The sequence below is a fragment of the Symphalangus syndactylus genome, chromosome 6 (genome assembly GCF_028878055.3).
Source record: "Symphalangus syndactylus isolate Jambi chromosome 6, NHGRI_mSymSyn1-v2.1_pri, whole genome shotgun sequence".
Classification (NCBI taxonomy): Eukaryota; Metazoa; Chordata; class Mammalia; order Primates; family Hylobatidae; genus Symphalangus; species Symphalangus syndactylus.
In genome coordinates, this window is record NC_072428.2 from 80813854 (window position 1) to 80833429 (window position 19576).

General features: G+C 41.1%; 1 protein-coding gene across 1 annotated transcript in view; it reads left to right on the plus strand.

Annotated features, from left to right (window-relative positions):
- Positions 1-19576, plus strand: part of PIWIL4 (piwi like RNA-mediated gene silencing 4) — a 57480-nt gene that overhangs the window by 22877 nt on the left and 15027 nt on the right. The window contains exons 8-14 of the mRNA XM_055283307.2: positions 145-256; positions 5170-5293; positions 6979-7096; positions 9438-9549; positions 13711-13895; positions 15913-15985; positions 19357-19557. Of these exons, the coding sequence (XP_055139282.1) occupies positions 145-256; positions 5170-5293; positions 6979-7096; positions 9438-9549; positions 13711-13895; positions 15913-15985; positions 19357-19557 (925 nt within the window). The remainder of the gene's footprint in view (positions 1-144; positions 257-5169; positions 5294-6978; positions 7097-9437; positions 9550-13710; positions 13896-15912; positions 15986-19356; positions 19558-19576) is intronic.

The following is a 19576-nucleotide window of genomic DNA, read 5'->3' on the forward strand; positions in this document are numbered from 1 at the left end:
TTAAAAAGTGAATATTCTTGTTTTATTGTTTTCATAATTTCTGACATTCTGTAGTCTATCTTATGTGTTGAATTAAAAGTGTGGTGAAGTAGCTGCTTATGTCAGATGATTTAAAAAAATTTAAAGACTTTTTATATTTGGCAGATACAATAACAGAACCTACTTCATTGATGACATTGACTGGTCAGTGAAGCCCACACACACCTTTCAGAAGCGGGATGGCACCGAGATCACCTATGTGGATTACTACAAGCAGGTAGGACTTTTCTTCATTCATCTCTATCTGCTTTCCTTTTACCTCAGAGAAGTTTCCTTATTCTAAGTCTCAGAGGTCCCCCAGATTGTAGGCTGAGTCTGCCTCCGACCTGATTCTCTGACTTGTCTCTGCTTTGTCCCCACCCTCCCGGTCTCCTGTTGACCCTCATCCTATCTCCTGTTTTCTTCTTCCTGTAGTCTGAGTAATCTCCCTTTAAAGCGTATCTGATCACACTGCTCCCAATGTTAATACATTTCCATGTCTCCTTATTGCCTTAGGACCACTCGTAAGCCCCTTAGCAGAGCGTCCAAGGCTCCTTATGATGTGGCCAGATCCTGCCTTTAAAGCCTCATCTCTTCCCATTCGCCTGCTCCCTTCCCTGGCTCTGATGTAATTGCCTCTTGTGATTCTGTGACTCAGTTTCTCCCCTGTGCATTTTCACACATGTTGCTTCCTTTTCCTGGATACGCCTTCACAGCCAGACGAACACTAGACACGCTTGCATACTCAGCTCAGCCATCAAGTCTCAAGGGAGCCCCACAGCATTCCTCCCAGGATCCCCTCCCTGTCTCAGGTCATCACAGGCACCACACGAATGGTCTGAGCCCCATCCTAGACATTGAGCTCTGGGGAGGGGGCTCCTTATTTTTGGATTCCCAGGACTAGCTCAGTGCTTTGCGCATATTAGATACTCAAGAAACTATTTTTTTTTTTTTTTTTGAGACGGAGTCTCGCTCTGTCACCCAGGCTGGAGTGCAGTGGCGCGATCTCTGCTCTCTGCTCACTGCAAGCTCCGCCTCCTGGGTTCACGCCATTCTCCTGCCTCAGCCTCTCCCAGTAGCTGGGACTACAGGCGCCCGCCACCACGCCCGGCTAATTTTTTGTATTTTTAGTAGAGATGGGGTTTCACCGTGGTCTCCATCTCCTGACCTCGTGATCCGCCCGTCTCGGCCTCCCAAAGTGCTGGGATTACAAGCGTGAGCCACCGCGCCCGGCCTCAAGAAACTATTGATGGAATCTCTTGCTGCCTCTGGAAGCTCTAGTCCCATTTGCAACGGTTATCCCTACCCTTCATCTTCCATGTTCAATTCCTTTTGAAAGCGCCTTCTCTTTAATGTATAGTAATATACAGGTTAAAACAAACAAACAAAAACAAAAACCCTTTCTTGATCATTGTACACTTTCAGGAAAAGCTCTCTTTTTCTCCTTAGCTAGCTTTAGAAAGTCATTTACACTAGCTCCAAGCACCTTTTCCGTTCTTCGTTCCTGAAACCTCAGCAGTCCGGTATCCAGTTATGCTGCTTTAGAAGTAGTTCTAGAAAGGTCAAGTTCAGTTACTGTTCTTATCCTAAAGGGCTTTCAGTGCATTTGATACCTGTGACCTCTCTCACCGGCTGGAACTGATCTCTTCCCTCCTTGACTCCTGGGACACATCCCTGCGGTTCTCCGCTACTTTCAGGTTGTTCTATCTTACTCGCCTTTGACATTTTCCTCCTTCCTTCCTCACAAAGGAACCATTATTCACCATGGTTCCCTCATATAGAACCTTTTCATTGTATTTTGAGATGGCTCAAATATAGCGTTTTTGCCCTGCCCTCATTCCCAAATTAGATATTCATCTCCATTTCCAGAACATATTTGCATGAATACCCTGCAGGCATCTCAAACTAATATAATTCAGACTGAATTCATTGTCTTTCCCATTCCTGTTTCTCCTTGGAAATTCTGTAGCTCAGACAGGAATGATTTTGCTTTCTTCCTCTTCTTCACTGTTAGTAACCTCCTCATTCACTTGTCACCAAGACGAGTTCTGTATCCTTTATCCGTGAATTTTCTCTTTTCTAGCCCTGTTCCCACTGCATTAATGCAGGCCATCTCGTGGATCCCCCTCCCCCTACCATCACTCTTTATGCCCTAGCTCTCTCCTCACTGTGATCCCTCATCCTCACAGCCATCAGAGAGATCTTTCTGAAGTGCTGCCCAGAAATCTGATTACAAACATAAGCTCTGGAGTAAGATGGTCCTGGCTCCAGCTGTGTAACCCTGGGTAAATCCCTAAACCCAGAGTGTCATGTATCAAAGAAATTTATCTGTCTACCTTCAGGGTGTAGTGTAAGAACCGAACAAGATAATTATGCATGCAGAGCATTGAAGTGTGCCTGCACTTTGTGAGCACTGGGAGAACAGTGGAGACCATGCTCCTCCTTTTCTATCCTCTGCTTCTTCCTCTCTAGCACTGCATAGTTTGGCCCCCTCTTTCTTTCTTATATTTCTCAGCATCCCTCCTGTGCACCCCATGCCTTTATCACCCCATCCACTCACTGGCCTACACCTTCCTCAGCCTTTGTGTGTGTTCACTAGGCATCTGCAGAAAGCCATGCTGTACCTTTCTCCTTTACCCCTAGGTCAAATCCTAGCTTCAAGGCCAAGTGTGAAGTCCTGTCTGACTTTGCTTTCTGTCACACATGTAGAAGAGCAAGCTGTTCTCCTTTCTAAGTACCTGTGCATTCATCACATTGCTTCTTGAATACGTGTTCCTTGGAGAGCAAGGATGGTGTCTGGCTAATCCTTGATGCATAGTATCTAGCAAAGCATCTTGTGCATAAAATGTGTTCTGTGTTTATTAAACCCACAGTTTGTTAAACATTCGGGTTTCTTTCTTGCATGATTAAATTTGTTCATATTTAAACAGAAGTATTTTAGGACCTGTGACATTCTGAAACGGGAATCATGGTAAAAATCCCAGTCACTGTTTTTTGAAATGAGTTATGCTTCACTGCATGTATATTGTAATTAGGGAGGAAAAGAAAGAAAACTGTGACAACTTCTAGTATGCCCTCCTCCCTGTCCCAGGAAAGAAAGACTGATTATTATGTAGTCAGTTTTCAAAGTGGAAGACATCCTGATATTGACCTTTATATTTCTCTATTTTATCTTATCATACAAAGTATTTTCAAATGCTAAGAAAATTGGGGCAAAGGAGACGGTCAAATTTACCTTGTGGGAGCAGCTTAGGGGCTAGAGTTCTTTTTTTTTTTTTTTTTTTTTTTTTTGAGACGGAGTCTTGCTCTGTCGCCCAGGCTGGAGTGCAGTGGTGCAATCTCGGCTCACTGCAAGCTCCGCCTCCCGGGTTCACGCCATTCTCCTGCCTCAGCCTCCCCTAGTAGCTGGGACTACAGGCGCCCACCACCACGCCCGGCTAATTTTTTGTATTTTTAGTAGAGACGGGGTTTCATCGTGGTCTCAATCTCCTGACCTCGTGATTCGCCCGCCTCGGCCTCCCAAAGTGCTGGGATTACAAGCGTGAGCCACCACGCCCGGCCGGGGCTAGAGTTCTTGACCATGCTCCAGCTAGGGTCCTTCTTCCTGGAAGATGCCTTCATTTTGCTGGAGCTGTTACCTGAGACTCTCCATACTCCCATGTTTTCTTCAAGGTCCTCTCTTGGTCTCCACCTGCATGGAGGCTTCCCTGATTTGCCAGCCATAATTGTGTCACTACCACCATCTCTTCTTCCTCCCCGCCCCTCCCACTCTAGCCCAGGGATCCAGTACTGAGTGGTATAATAAGCAGAGTCTTAACACATCAATCCTAGCTGTGCTAATTTCCAGTTATGGAGCCTTGGGAAGATTGCTTAATGTTTCACAGTGTTTTTTCATCTGTGAAGGGGACAATAATAGTATCTCTTTCATCGGTTTGTTGTGCTTTGTTGTGCTTTGTTAAGCGTTGTTTGTGCTTCTTGTGGACCTTGCTTTGTAGATAATATATTGATGCAGAAAGGCAGGGACTGCGCCTCTTTTGTCTTCTTATCCACTGCCATTCCTGGAACACAGTAAGCACGCCATGTGTTCTAAATTAATGGAGTCATGCATACAAACTCACTTGATAAAGGCTTCTCCAAACTTTTTAGCCATAGCATCAGTTGCACCTGCTACTTTCAAATGAGATTCTTGACTTGTTTTTTATTTTAATGACAAAGTTTTTCTTGAAATATAGAAATGCTCACATTTGACTTCTTGGTGATTGTTGATCTCAGCATCACAATACCCAGGCATTTTATAAATTATAATTCCAGTTGTTCTGTCACTAATGTGGATTAAATTATAATGGAAACGAGTGTTCATTGTAACCTTTGTCGTTGGAGGGTAAATGAGCTTTTGCCAAGGTGAGACTGCTGAAATTGAAGTTTAGGATGGCAAAGGGAGAGGAATATGAACTAACAGTTGCTGGGGATTCATTATAAACCAGACCCCATGCTAGTGGTTTACATAGGATACCTGTGAGCTACTGTTTCACCTGTGAGCATCCTTATTTCATAGATGAGGAAACTTAAGTCACTTCCCCAGTGTCACAGCCCAAGCAAATAGAGGAGCTGGGGATCAAATTCACATTTGTCAGACTTCAGGGCTGCTTCCCTGTAACATCCTACTATTCTAGAAGGTAAGGACAGCCATGCTCTTTTGGGAAATCTGAGATTGTCTCAATATAACTCGCCTCCAGCTTGTGTATAGATATTTTCAAAATGAATATAGATGTTTAGAGCCAGATAGTTAAGCATGGGGCAGTCTGCCTCAGTCATCAGTAGTGGAAATGCTGGCTCTGAGTCAGTCCCAGTGATGTCATTGAACTATGTGTAGAACCAGCTGGAGTCTATTCTGAATCTGGCTGAAACTGAGAGACAGCAGGGAAACGATATTTTTAATGGTGTTGCGTTAGAAAAGATAATTAAAATAATAAAACTGGCCCTCAGATATACAAGATAGGTCCTGGGAAGAAAGTAGCAATAAGTAGGTAACTATGGGATTGGTTAGATTTTTTTATATATTAATGTTAAGATCACCTTGTTGAATGTAAGTATGCTCACCTGGCGGTGCTTCCACGTTAACTTTTCCCTTATTAATCTTGCATTTTATAGCAGTATGATATTACTGTATCTGACCTAAATCAGCCCATGCTTGTTAGTCTGTTAAAGAGGAAGAGAAATGACAACAGTGAGGCTCGGCTCGCCCACCTGATACCTGAGCTCTGCTTTCTAACAGGTAATGTTTGTGTTTTATACCCTGTCAGGCTCCTGGATAGAGGCCCCTGATGCTTGGCAGTGGGCAGACCCTCTTTAAGTTACCTGAATGCCAGGACATCAATTCAACCCATGGAGGATGGGCCTTTTAAGTAATTTATTCAATAATAGAGACATGTTGGGGGAATCGAGTGTTCTTTGGAATCTATTTCCTTTATCTCATATATTCCATGTATTACTTTGATGTAAAATAGATCCCCTGATATCATCCTAAAACCAAGTTTCTCTTTGCCATTATTTGAATTACTAGTATAGGAAGGAATGTGACTTAGATTTTCTTCAGGTGTATCAGTAGAGTGGTGCCAGAATGATCCGTACTTTTTGCATGAATTTTCAGAATATAATCCTCATTATACAGTAAAATCTGAATAACTGCCTCGAGTACTTTTAACAATGTTCTTTTGACTAACAGGTAGGCCTAGGAAGGGAAGACTTTCTACAATTTGCATTTGTGTGTTCCTTGAGTCAGTTATGATGCATATATATCTATTTTGCCTTTAGAAAAATTAATAAGAAGGGCCGGCGTGGTGGCTTATGCCTGTAATCCTAGCACTTTGGGAGGCCAAGGCAGGTGGATCACCTGAGGTCAGGAGTTCGAGACCAGCCTGGCCAACATGGTGAAACCCCATCTCTATTAAAAATAAAAAACTAGCTGGGCATGGTGACACGTGTCTGTAATCCCAGCTACTCAGGAGGTTGAGGCAGAAGAATCACTTGAACCCGAGAGGCGGAGGTTGCAGTGCACTGCAATCACGCCATTGCACTCCAGCCTGAGTGACAGAGCAAGACTCTGTCTCAAAAAAAAAAAACAAAAAAGAAAAGAAAGGAAGAAAAATTAATGAGGATATAATCCTTGAAGGAGGGATGTGTTCATTCTTTTTATTGTTTTTTGAGATAGAGTTTCACTCTTGTTGCCCAGGCTGGAGTGCAATGGTGCGATCTCGGCTCACTGCAACCTCTGCCTCCTGGGTTCAAGCGATTCTCCTGCCTCCACCTCCTGAGTAGCTGGGATTACAGGCAAGCACCACCATGCCCGGCTAATTTTGTATTTTTAGTAGAGAGGGGGTTTCTCCATGTTGGTCAGGCTGGTCTCAAACTCCCGACCTCAGGTGATCCACCTGCCTTGGCCTCCCAAACTGCTGGGATTACAGGCGTGAGCCACAGCGCCCGGCCTAAGGGGTGCTCATTCTTAATGATGTTCTGATATTGTAGGTCTGCAGGACCCAATACAGTAGCCAGTAGCACATGAGTTTTTGAATACTTGAAATGGGACTAGCTCTACTAAAAGACTAGGAGGAGGTGTGCTTTAGGTGTAAAACACAGCCCAGATTTGAAAGGCTTAGTATGAAACAAAAGAAGGAAACTACCTCATCAATAAATGTTTTATGTTGATTACATGTTGGAACAATAATATGTTGGATATACTGGGCTAAATATACACTATTCAAAGTAATTTCATCTGTTTCTTTTTTGCCTTTTCTTAATGTGGCTGCCAGGAAACTTAAAATGACATACGTGGTTTTCATTTCTATTGGATGTGCTATACAGATGGTGAATGCATTCAAGTGGAAAAGTTTAAACTGGGCCTTTGATGGGCTGAGTTGCTTATGTTCATTTTCTCACTTTGTCTTCTTTTGCATTTAATAGGGCTGACAGACCAGGCAACCTCTGATTTCCAGCTGATGAAGGCTTTGGCTGAAAAGACACGTCTCAGTCCTTCAGGCCGGCAGCAGCGCCTGGCCAGGCTTGTGGACAACATCCAGAGGTACTGGATCACTGCATGCATCCTGCCTGGGGCTGAGTTTTTAGTATTAGATGGCCTATGTAACACTGATATATTCCTTGAAGGAAATATCTCATTCATATTGATTCAGAGCAAGGAGCTTTTGAATTGTGCTGTCCACAGCCCTTCATCTGAGATGTCTCAGGACTAAGGGGTTGAAAGGAGTTGGAGGCCATGCTGATAGGAATAACACTTGCTTTACCTCCATGCCCTGCTTTCATCTGTTTTATACATTGAGGTCTGGATAAAATGTTGAATAAAGAAAAAGGTTATAATCTAAACAACAACAACAACCTTCGAGCAAACAAAGCAACCAGAAAAACACCAGGCCTGCGGTATTCAGGGTCAGGAATGCTCAGCTCTTAATACAGTGGCCTCAGCAGACTGAACTTTAGGAAAACCCCACTGTGTGCCTTTTAAATTTGAGATATACCTTTGTGCTATCTGGTTCTGCCCATCTGATTATCCGACTATGTTTCAGTTCTTATTTATGACAGTTTGCTATAACATATGATTGGAAAATTGAGCTTCTCCTTGGTTTTCCTTTCTGACCCTCTAAAACTGAACTATCTAGTGTGGCTGCTGGGCACTTGAAATGTGGCTAGTGACACATCTAGAAATGACAGTTTTTTAATCTATTGGGTTAAATAACATATATTTAAAACATAATTTCACTTGTCACTTTTTTACTTTCTTAAGGTGGTTACTGGAAAATTTTAAATTACATATGTAGCTTGCTTTATATTCTTATTGGGCTATGTTGTTGATCAACAGTCTTTTTTTTTAAATCTTTTTTAAAGTAGTACTAGCTCGTGGAGGATTTGGAAACTTACATAGCACAAAGGAGAGAGAAAAGAGTGTGTATGTGTGTTTACTCAGTAAATATTTAACAAATGAGTGAATCACAATTGAATTAATAATTAATTCAATTAATATTATTAGTAATATTCTTTCAGACTTTGCAAATGCATATAATCCTATTTTTTTAAAGAGAAATGGTATAATACTGTACATCATGTTTTGTAGCTTGCTCTTTTCACTTCAGGGTTTTTCTCAAACATTTCCATATGATAAACGTGATCTCTATTATCATGCTAGTGGTTTCATAGTTTTTCAATTCCATGGATATACCTTACGTCATTTACCCTGGACATCCCTCAGACTTATGCCGAATGGAGAAGGGATTCCTGGTTCGTTTCCCTTGTAGTGACTGTGGATTAATCTTCCTGATGCATCTATCCACCACCTTTCAGTAATACCACCCACCTCACCCCATTTCCTGACCAGTGATGGCCTCACTCATCTCATCTTGGGCAGTTAGTATCTGAAGCAAAATAATTAACTCAAAAGAATTAGTGTGACCAGAGAAGACATAATCTGAATAGGTGGAAATAGTGAGCTATTGTAGAGAGACAGTGGTGAAGAGGTTTGAGCTCCCCTAAAAAAAGAGGTAGAGCTTTAATAGGGAAACAAAAGCGTGGGGATCTCCTCCATGTCCTGCAAATGCGTGGCTTACTGTGTGCTGAGTCCTATATATGGTTGCCGCTCTCAAGGAGCTTATGGCTCAGTGGAAGTTATCATATATCATACTCCCATGAGCTAAAACATCAACTATGATTAAAGCTTATTAAGTTATAAATGGAAAGTACTACACAATAGAAATTAGTGTTATTATTGCTGATATTAATATTCTCCTCATAGGATAGACAGGATAATAGGAAGATCCTGAATCTTCTGAAGCTTAAATTCTTATATTCCCTTCTTTTATCATCCTTCTTCGACTCAACCCAACAAATTCAGATATTCACAAAAGACATCTCCACATCCACTGGCTCCAAAATATCTCCTTATTAACAAGTGTGTCATCAAGAATGATAATATCTCATAGGTTTTGAGCACATGCCATGTGCCAGGGACTGTGGTAAGCACTTTCTGTGTATTATCATATTTCATCTTTATATAATCCTACGAAGTAGGTACTTTTATTATCCTTACATTTTGCCAGTAAGGAAACCAAGGCCTTAAAGATTAATAGTTTGCTCAAGGTCATATATTATTAAATGTTAGAGCTAGGAGTTAAACCCAGGTCTGTCTGGCTCGAAAGCTTATTTTTCTAACCACTATACTCCCACTGGAATCCTTTTCCCATTCCTGAACATCCCAAATGAGCACAATTGTCCCATAATTCTTTTAAGCAGGGAAAAAATATGCTGAGTAGAATTAGAAGCCAGGAATCCTGAAGACACAGAAAATCAGCCCCTGACTAATTCAGTAAGTTATAATTCTGTCTCCCTTTAATGATTTAAAACAACTTTATCAACAGGAATACCAATGCTCGTTTTGAACTGGAGACCTGGGGACTGCATTTTGGAAGCCAGCTATCTCTGACTGGCCGGATTGTGCCTTCAGAAAAAATATTAATGCAAGACCACATAGTAAGTGCTGTGATTTTATTTTCATTTAAAAGTATTTACTTGAATATGTGTAAGTTTGTGCATTGGCCAGAGTGGCTTGTGTGCTTATAATATTTGGTTTGGCTATGTACTTCCATTTCTTTATTCTAAGACTTCAGATCCCCTGTGGTTTCCTTTTCAATCTGAATTTACTTGCACGGACTTAGCGGCACCCAGTGGACATGATTTAGGTTAGTCGGAAGACAGTATTTCAAATCATTGCAATTAAAACATACCCATCTTCTGTTGGGTGGGGCATTGCTCTTAAAAAAAAAGCCATAGTCATCTGAGGAAATTCTATTAACTCATGAACATTAGTTCTAATAGATTGTTTTCTGATACCAAAACCGGACTTTTAGTTGTCATATCAGTTGTGTATGTTAATCTTTCAAAATAAAACACTGCTCATTGGACATAAAAATCAAGAAATATGCACAGAACCCAGCCCCAGACATAGTACTTGGGGAGAGAGACATTCTGAAACCTGAAGAGACAAATCATCGCCACTTCCAGACTTCGGCTGAAGAAATGAACCTATTAATATTTTACGAAAAAATTATACATTATCTTTCTCCCCTCCCCCTCAGTTTTGCCCACTTCAAAACACCAGTCACATTTCATGTTTAAAGGCTCTCTTCTTACCTTTATTGGGTATAATAAATCACTATGTCTAACTGATATAACTGAACAATGAATGTATCACGTTGGTAGAATGGGGGGAATTTTTTTCATCTTTTGTTTTTTTGAGACAGGTCTCATTCTGTTGCCCAGGCTGGAACACAGTGGCATGATCACAGCTCATTGCAGCCTTAACCTCCTGGGCTCAATTGATCCTGCCATCTCAGCCTCCCAAGAAGCTGGGACTCGAGGCGTGCGCCACCATGCTCAGCTAATTTTTGCATTTTTTGTGGAAACCAAGTCTCCCTATGTTGCTCAGGGTGGTCTTGAACTCCTGGGCTCATGCCATCCTCCCACCTCGGCCTCTCAAAGTGCTGAGATTACAGACACGAGCCACCATGCCTGGCCTTGTTATTTCTTTACAATAATTCTATCCAAGTTACAAAAACTCTCATTGGAGAAGCTAAGGAAGTACTATTTTTCAACACAAAACAAAACAAAACTTTATTGTAAAGTACTAAAATGTAGACTCCCATGAGGATCTCGGCGAGAGGTCAGTAAAGAGAAGCTCAGTTTCAGATCCACATGTGAAGAAGGACTTATGTACTTAAAATGATCCATTTCATAATCTCTATAAGTAAAATCATATTTCCCAGAGCTTTTCATTTTTATGTATTTGTTTGCATTTTTTTGGTGTAGAAACTGGTGTCTATAGGAGAAAGGGCATTAAAACAGGAGAACTCATGCACTGGAGGTAGCAGGTGTCTATGATGACAATGTCATCAACTTCTTGGCCCATTCTGCTTTTCTGAAATTAGGTCCTAGGAACTGAATGAACTAAAAGTTCACAGGTCTCAGGGTACATTGTCCTGGGTCTCCTCCCAGCCCCATAAGACAACAGCAGGAAGAAGTGTGGTGGGCAGAAGGACTATAGCTCTCCTCATGCTCTAATGGACAGGAATGAACCTTGGCTCCAGAGAGAGCCATTGATGGAAAGCTAGCCCTTCTCCTTTGCTCTCAGGCCGAGGTAGGTGGACTCCTGGGGCTGAATCCAGCCCAGCCAGTGGAAGGCATCATGAGGATGGCTGATGGTTGGAAGACAGAGAAGTCACAGTGCTTGGTCGCAAGTGCCCTGACTGCCATGTCAGGAGACCAGCATTCTAAACCTGTCACTGCTGCCAAGTGGTTTCGTAACCTCTCAGTCACAGCTTTCTAGTCTGTAAAACAAGAGGGTTGGGATGTTTCTTAAATATTAATGTACATGTGAATCACTTGGGGGACATGTTAACATGAAGATTCTGATTCAGTGGGTCTGGGGTGGTGCACAGGACTCTGCATTTCTAACTGGCTTCTAGGCGATGCTCAAGCTGCTGGTCAAGGAATGCTTGACAGCACTTCAGGTAGCAGGAGATTAGCATACAATGTGGTCCCTTTTAGTTCTAACACTGGATCTTCCCCACTTGCTATGCCAAAGGCATCATTCAATTACAGTCTGAGGATATAAGCAGAGGTCTGGGAAGCAGGCTAACATTCCTCCTCTTCAGCGCAGGAAACCTGTTTTTCCTGGTCACATGAGAGACCTTTTGAGAGTAAGAAAGGAGCTCCATCCTGGCTTCATCTTTGCTTCTAGGCATACCTACTCCTAGGCGTACCTACTCCTAGCTTAATATATAATCTTAACTATCGGGGAACCTGCCCCGATAGTCACGTAGGTTATTTTCTATTTTCCTTAAGCGTCGGCTGGTTTGAGAAATAAAGGGACAGAGTACAAAAGAGAGAAATTTTAAAGCTGGGTGTCCAGGGGAGACATTACATGTCGGTAGGTTCCGTGATGCCCCACAAGCCGTAAAACCAGCAAGTTTTTATTACGGATTTTCAAAAAGGGAGGGCGTGTACAAATAGGGTGTCAGTCACAAAGATCACATACTTTACAAGGTAATAGCATATCACAAGGCAAATGGAGGCGGGGTGAGATCACAGGACCACAGGACCGGGGCGAAATTAAAATTGCTAAAGAAGTTTCTGGCACCATTGTCACTGATAACATCTTATCAGGAGACAAGGTTTTGAGAGCAACCTGTCTGACCAAAATTTATTAGGCAGGAATTTCCTCTTCCTAATAAGCCTAGGAGCGCTATAGGAGACTGGGTCTATTTCACCTCTATAATCTACAGACCATAAAAGATGGCCACGCCCAAGGGGGCCAGTTCAGAGACCTACCCCCAGGCGCGCATTCTCTTTCTCAGGGATGTTCCTTGCTGAGAAAAAGAATTCAGCGATATTTCTCCTATTTGCTTTTTTTTTTTTTTTTTTTGTCTTGAGACGGAGTCTTGCTCTGTCTCCCAGGCTGGAGTGCAGTGGCGCGATCTCGGCTCACTGCAAGCTCTGCCTCCCAGGTTCACGCCATTCTCCTGCCTCAGCCTCTCCGAGTAGCTGGGACTACAGGCGCCCACCACCACGCCCGGCTAATTTTTTGTATTTTTAGTAGAGACGGGGTTTCACCATGGTCTCGATGTCCTGACCTCGTGATCCGCCCGCCTCGGCCTCCCAAAGTGCTGGGATTACAAGCGTGAGCCACCGCGCCCGGCCTCCTATTTGCTTTTGAAAGAAGAGAAATATGGCTCTGTTCTGCCCAGCTCACCAGCGGTCAGAGTTTAAGGTTATCTCTCTTGTTCCTTAAACATTGCTGTTATCCTGTTCTTTTTTCAAGGTGCCCAGATTTCATATTGTTCAAACACACATGCTCTACAATTTGTGCAGTTAATGCAATTATCACAAGGTCCTGAGGCGACATACATCCTCCTCGGCTTATGAGATGACAGGATTAAGAGATTAAAGTAAAGACAGGCATAAGAAATTACAAAGGTATTGATTGAGGAAGTGATAAGTGTCCATGAAATCTTCACAATTTATGTTTACAGATTGCAGTAAAGACAGGCATAAGAAATTATAAAAGTATTAATTTGAGGAACTAATAAATGTCCACGAAATCTTCACAATCCACGTTCTTCTGCCATGGCTTCAGCCAGTCCCTCCGTTTGGGGTCCCTGACTTCCTGCAACACTTAACTGTTCTGTAGGGTGTGTTAGTTTTATTATGATGACCTAGAGTATTGATAATCAGCATTCTGAGTTATTTAGATGCTAAAGTAAAAGATAAAACGATACAGGCTGTTTGCCTGAATCATTCATAAGAAAGGCATAGATACTCAGAGCTGGAAGGGAACCTCAGAGATCTTTGAATCAGACATCGTTCTCTGTGCACCGCAGAGAATCATGAGGTTAAAGGGACCTCCAAGGTTCTGCCACCAGTGCCTGGAAGACCTGGGATGATGCCCAGATGCTTCCACTCCCAGAAAGCACATGTATTCTGTTCAGATGTGCAGTGCCTGCATCTGTGTTTTAAGACTGAATAGCAAACTGTGTTAAACAGTTATAACAAATGTTGGCCATCTTCACACTGTCTTTATTTAGCTGCTCTCTGAATAAATTTGTTCAATCCTTTCATGATCATTATTTTTCTCAGTGTCAACCTGTGTCTGCTGCTGACTGGTCCAAGGATATTCGAACTTGCAAGATTTTAAATGCACAGTCTTTGAATACCTGGTTGATTTTATGTAGTAATAGAACTGAATATGTTGCCGAGAGCTTTCTGAACTGCTTGAGAAGAGTTGCAGGTTCCATGGGATTTAATGTGGACTACCCCAAAATGTGAGAATACATTGAATTTTGTTCATATATTAATTTGGTTTGGTTAGAAGGTAGAGAATAACAGCAGATGTATCAACAAAAGCTTCTTTTTCCCAGTACAGTTTCCTAACATAAAGTGCCAAGAAAGTAGTCATAAGTAGATAGATTTTGTAATGACTAAACTTTTATAAAGTTAGAATATATTTTATGTTGGTCTTTGTAAAACTTGTACACAGTTCTTAAGCAGTAGTGTCATTACCTGAAAATCTTTCCAGTACCAGTTGGGATATAAATCTTTAATAAGTCCATATATTGTCTTCTCAACTGTTTTTCCTTCTTTTAGATCAGTTTTTCATATCAGTTATTAATAGCAAATGGATATTAAAAAATAAAAGTTGCATGTCCTGACTTTTACTTGATAGATTTTATGCTTTAAAATTTAATATGAAAATAGATCTCAAATAAGCTTTTCTGATTCTGTTACTGTAGCATACTATTAGTCATTCAGAGAGTTTTCTGATAAGACTAAGGTCAACCATTTATTCTTAGAACATTTATTGAGTACTAATATGTGTAGATACTATGCCAGTTGCTGGGAATGAGAAAGATAAATAAACTGTTTTTCATTGAGTAAGAGATACATATACAATCACACTGAAAATAAATACTGTTTTGCTTTAGAAAAGCCATAAAGTTGGTCATGCCTCACTTTACTGAAACTGATATGCTTAGAAAAGAGGAACAGATACTTATTTTTCCTTGTTATAGTGGAGTTATTCTTTAAACACATAGTTACTAATTAATTGCATCAGCAGCACAAGTATTAATCCCAAAGTCTCATTTAACACCATTGTTTAGAACTCTCCTCTTATCAAATCTGTTAATAAATAGCCTGGATTGAGTTTCACCGGCTCTACTTTCTCTAAACCCATGAGCTAATAAAGCAGGAAATGATTATGAAAGAAGCCACAGTCCGCAGACCCTGGGCGGACATCACAGGCTCTTTCTCATGTAAATTCTGGAACAAGCCCATTGCTGTGTTCTGTCCTTGGCCTGTTTTATTTGAAAGCTCATATTTTATTTCAACCTTCTTTTTTCCATAAAGTATCCATTTACCTGTTAGATTTATATGCATAGCTTCTGTCTTCTAAAACATTCACCTGATGATTTTAGAAGGAATGGACTATAAGTGCAGCAGAGTCAGGGTGCAAGAGTTTGAATTGGAGGAGTCAGGACCATCTAGTTGCTGAGACGGTTCTGCCAGCCAGTCACATAGGTCTGTTAGAATCTGCAGTCATGGGGTTGATGGTCCTGCCACCTGCTGGGCGAGTTTTAAAAGGCCACTGGGCATTGGGACAGTTCACTTATATACACATAAAAGAGGCTAATTCTACATAAAGAAACTAGTTTTACAAATTCCTATGTGTGTGAGAATTACTTCTGGAGCTGCTGGCCCCTAACATAATGTAAGCACAGAACAGATAATTGTTAAGTACTTGTGCACTGATTAATTGATTAAGGCTAGACATTCCAGGCTCCAGACAAGCAACCACGAAGGAAAATAAATATATTTTTGTCTGAATCATGCAAATTAGCTGAATATCTTGGTCTCATTAACCTGATGTTTTCTGAAACATTCATTTTTAGATTCTTGTAGCGATTCACCCTTATAGAAATCTTAATCCTGGTTGAGCTTGAACACTCAGACATTTGATACTATGAGACTTGGGATTTCAAAAGTTCACTTTCAACCCCATTTTGAACAACAGAATTATTGATTGTGGGGATTCTGGACGATTGAGAAGATCTTATTTTCTACCAAACCATTTTTTACACTGTAAAAACTATTGCTAAATGTTTTTGTCATATATTGTAGTGAAAGAAACAATTTTAGACTCAAAACGTTTTTATTTTTCTCTAATTTTTCCTCAAACTACTAGTCTGTTATGAAAGTTTATTTGTATTATTTCTAATGCCATATGATTATGTGCTACTAAGAAGGAAATTACATAGCTTCAAAATTAATCTTTTTATGTAGCATAAAAGTACAAGAAAATCCAGCTGCATTCGTTAGAGCTATACAGCAATATGTTGATCCTGATGTTCAGTTGGTAAGTATAGGATACTTTTTGAACTCCTTTAATCTATAATTTTAGTTCTGCTTTATATCTACAGTCTGAACATACCCTCCCATGATATATTTGCAAATTGCCATGCATTTCTCCAAAGCACCCAATAAAGTATTAATCTTAGTATTTTAATCAATATTTTATTTCCTTTCCACATTTCTAATATTAATTTTAAAATACAGTACTTCTTGTTACCCCTATAACAGCCACTTGGATGTCTCCATATTTTGCAACTCATTGTGGTCATCTTTTCCTTAAGATTTAAGATAAACTGACTCCCACTTCATCCCATAAATGTTGGTATCCAGTGTTCTCTATATTTCAGGGGATTCTTGGAGGGTTAGGTTTTTCCAAGTGACCTATGGCCCCAAATTCCTGCTTCCTCTGAATTCCTGCCACCTTCTGTGTGTTTCAGAGAGGACCACTTCCTCCTGTGCTGCATCACCTGGTGGGACATCCACAGTTGCCTCATTTCCCAAAGGGCATGTGTGTGTAGCTGACTTTGCAGACTGTTAGGGGCCAAGGCATGATTACATCACATCCCAACATTCCAGACAAATTAGAATTGACATCCCTGTTCTTAAAAATCTTTCAACGAGTCCTATTTCCCAGGAATGTTTACTCTTCTACCAGACCTCAGCACCTCTGGGCTATTGTAGGGCTTTTCCTGTCCATTCCATCTACCCTTCTTACCTCCCTTGCTCACTCAGCTCAACTTCCAACATTCTTGTTCTTATGTCATGCAAACTAACTGAACTAACTAGCTAAGTGCTAATCTCTCTGCTTTTCTTTTAGTGAGTTTCTCTTTTACTCTAAAGGATCTTATATGAAACAGAGAATTCTCACCCTGAGAGCATTTATTTTTTACTTAAATCAAATCAAACTTACAGAAAAGGGACAAGAACAGTACAAACAACTCTCTCATGTACCCTTCACCCAGAATCCCAAATTATTGACCTTTTACCATATTTGCTTTATTATTTTCTATCTTTTTTGCTGAACCATTTGAGTGTAAGTTACAGGCATGATGCCCCAGTGCCCTTGACTATTTCAGTGCATATTTTCTATAAACAAGGTGTCTATCTTACAGAAGCATATGACAATCATCAAAATTAAGAAAGTTTTTTTCATTTGTCTCAATTGTCACCTCCGTAGGAAAAGGCTCTACTGTCCTGCACTTACTTGTCCAGTCTCTATAGTCTCTCCTTCAATCTGGAACAGCTCTTTAATTTTCCTTGACTCTGATGACTTTCCAATTTCGAAGAGTACAGACTAGTTATTTTGTATAACGTCCCTCAGTTTGGGTTTGTCTGGTATCTCCTCATGATTAAATTCACGTTATGCACTTTTGGCAAGAGTAGTACAGCAATGATCCTATATTCTGAGTGCATCCTACCAGGTGGCACTCCACTGATTATGGTGATATCTGCCTGATTTCTCCACTGTAAAGTTAAGCTTTATCAGTCGCATGTGTGCATATGTAGATATTTTGAGACTGTATAAATAATCCTGTTCTTCATCACACTTTTACCCATTTGTCTTAGCATCTATCGTAATTCTTGCCTGAATCCATCATTATTATGATGGTTAACAAATGATGGTCTTCCATCCCATCAGTCCTTCTACAGTTATTAGGTGGCATAGGAAGAACTTTCTCTTCTCCCCATTTATTTGTTTGTTTCTTTATATCTGCATAGACTCATAGATTCCTATTTTGTTATAGTCCATTACTCTTATTATTTATTTTGTTGCTCATAATATCGTACCTGATTTTGCCAGTGGGATTCCCCTTCAAGCTGGCTTCTGTGTCTTTTTCATGTGTCTCCATCTTTCTTGGAGCACTTTCTTATTTTCTGGCAAAATAAGATATTCCAGGCTCATCTTACAGTGTTGCTTCCCAGCCCTGGAATCAGATATCCTTCCTGGGAGTCCTGATTCCTTTTAGCAGAGAAGAGTATTTAGATACAAAGATTTGGGGCACTTGGTGTGCTTCATTGCTACTGGGGTGTTGCTATCCCCAGGCTTTCTCAATGGGCATAGCTAGGAAATGTATGTTGCATGGCTCCTGTTATTCCCCACATACCTGCTTACTTGTCCAGCCCCAGGTGTGGAAACAGTCTCACTTGGCTCCCATCTTCTCTCAGCCCATTGGGCCACTGCCTTGTTCTACCACTTTTCTTGCTTGGAGCCAAACTCATGAATTGGAAGGAAGGAAGGCCTCTAAGAGCCGTTTGCTAATAATTTAAAAATATTTTTCTTTATATAATTAAATGTAAATAATTTTAGCTTTTGACATTGTGACTTTAAATAATTCTATAGGTGGAAAAATTACTTTGTTTTCTTCTGCTAATCATGACAGCACTGTCTTTTCTACAGTTTGGGGGCTTTTGAAAGTGGAGAATAAAATACGGGAAGGAGGTGGAGGTAGGCCCTTCAGTGCGGAAAGCATCTGATAAGAAGTAGGAGTAGGCCAGGGGCGGTGGCTCATGCCTGTAATCCCAGCACTTTGGGAGGCCGGGGCGAGTGGATCACAAGGTCAGGCATTCGAGTCCAGCCTGGCCAACATAGTGAAACCCCATCTCTACTAAAAATAGAAAAAAATTAGCCGGGCATGGTGGCAGGCGCCTGTAATCCCAGCTACTCGGGAGGCTGAGGCACAAGAATCGCTTGAACCCAGGAAGTGGAGGTTGCAGTGATCCAAGATCACGCCACTGCACTCCAGCCTGGGTGACAGTGTGAGACTCTGTCTCAAAAAAAGAAAAGCCAGGGGACTTGAAACTTCTCTATCCCCCGCCCCCCCACCCCATATCCATACTCTCAACTTCAGTTTTTTTTTAAAAAGTGTATTTTTGTTTCCTTTATTTTGGTTATCTTGTACCTAATGGGAAAAGCACCATAGTTTAAGCTAATTCTTGACTTTGCTTATCTTTGGGTGGGGTCAGGGAGGGACCAATGGGAATGAGAACTCGAAAACCACAGGAAAGGACCACTGCAAAGCTGGGGCTGAGGGAGTGGAGATAGCTGGAGAAGGAGCTCTGTGAGAAGGGAATCTGAGGGAATTGACAGAATCAAATCAGGAGAGAAATGAGGAGAAAGGAAAAGCCAAGGGAGATGGGTAGGAGTGGGGTGGGGCTTTGCAGAGTGAATGGCTAATGGGAAGGCATTTCAAATGGATTAATTCAGCAGTGGTTTAATGGCCATTTAAGAGAACTGTAGGCATGTTAGTGTTGCTTCTTGGGAACTTAGGGGTAAAAGATGTTTGGAGAATAATTCATGAATTCATTTCTTTAAAAAGCAACTTCTTAGCAGAAGTAAAATTAACTTCCAAAATCTTTTGCTGTTTTTGCTTTTAGGTAATGTGCATTCTGCCTTCTAATCAGAAGACCTATTATGATTCCATTAAAAAATATTTGAGCTCCGACTGCCCAGTCCCAAGCCAATGTGTGCTTGCTCGGACCTTGAATAAACAGGGCATGATGATGAGTATCGCCACCAAGATCGCCATGCAGATGACTTGCAAGCTCGGAGGCGAACTGTGGGCTGTGGAAATACCTGTAAGGACCCTGTCACATT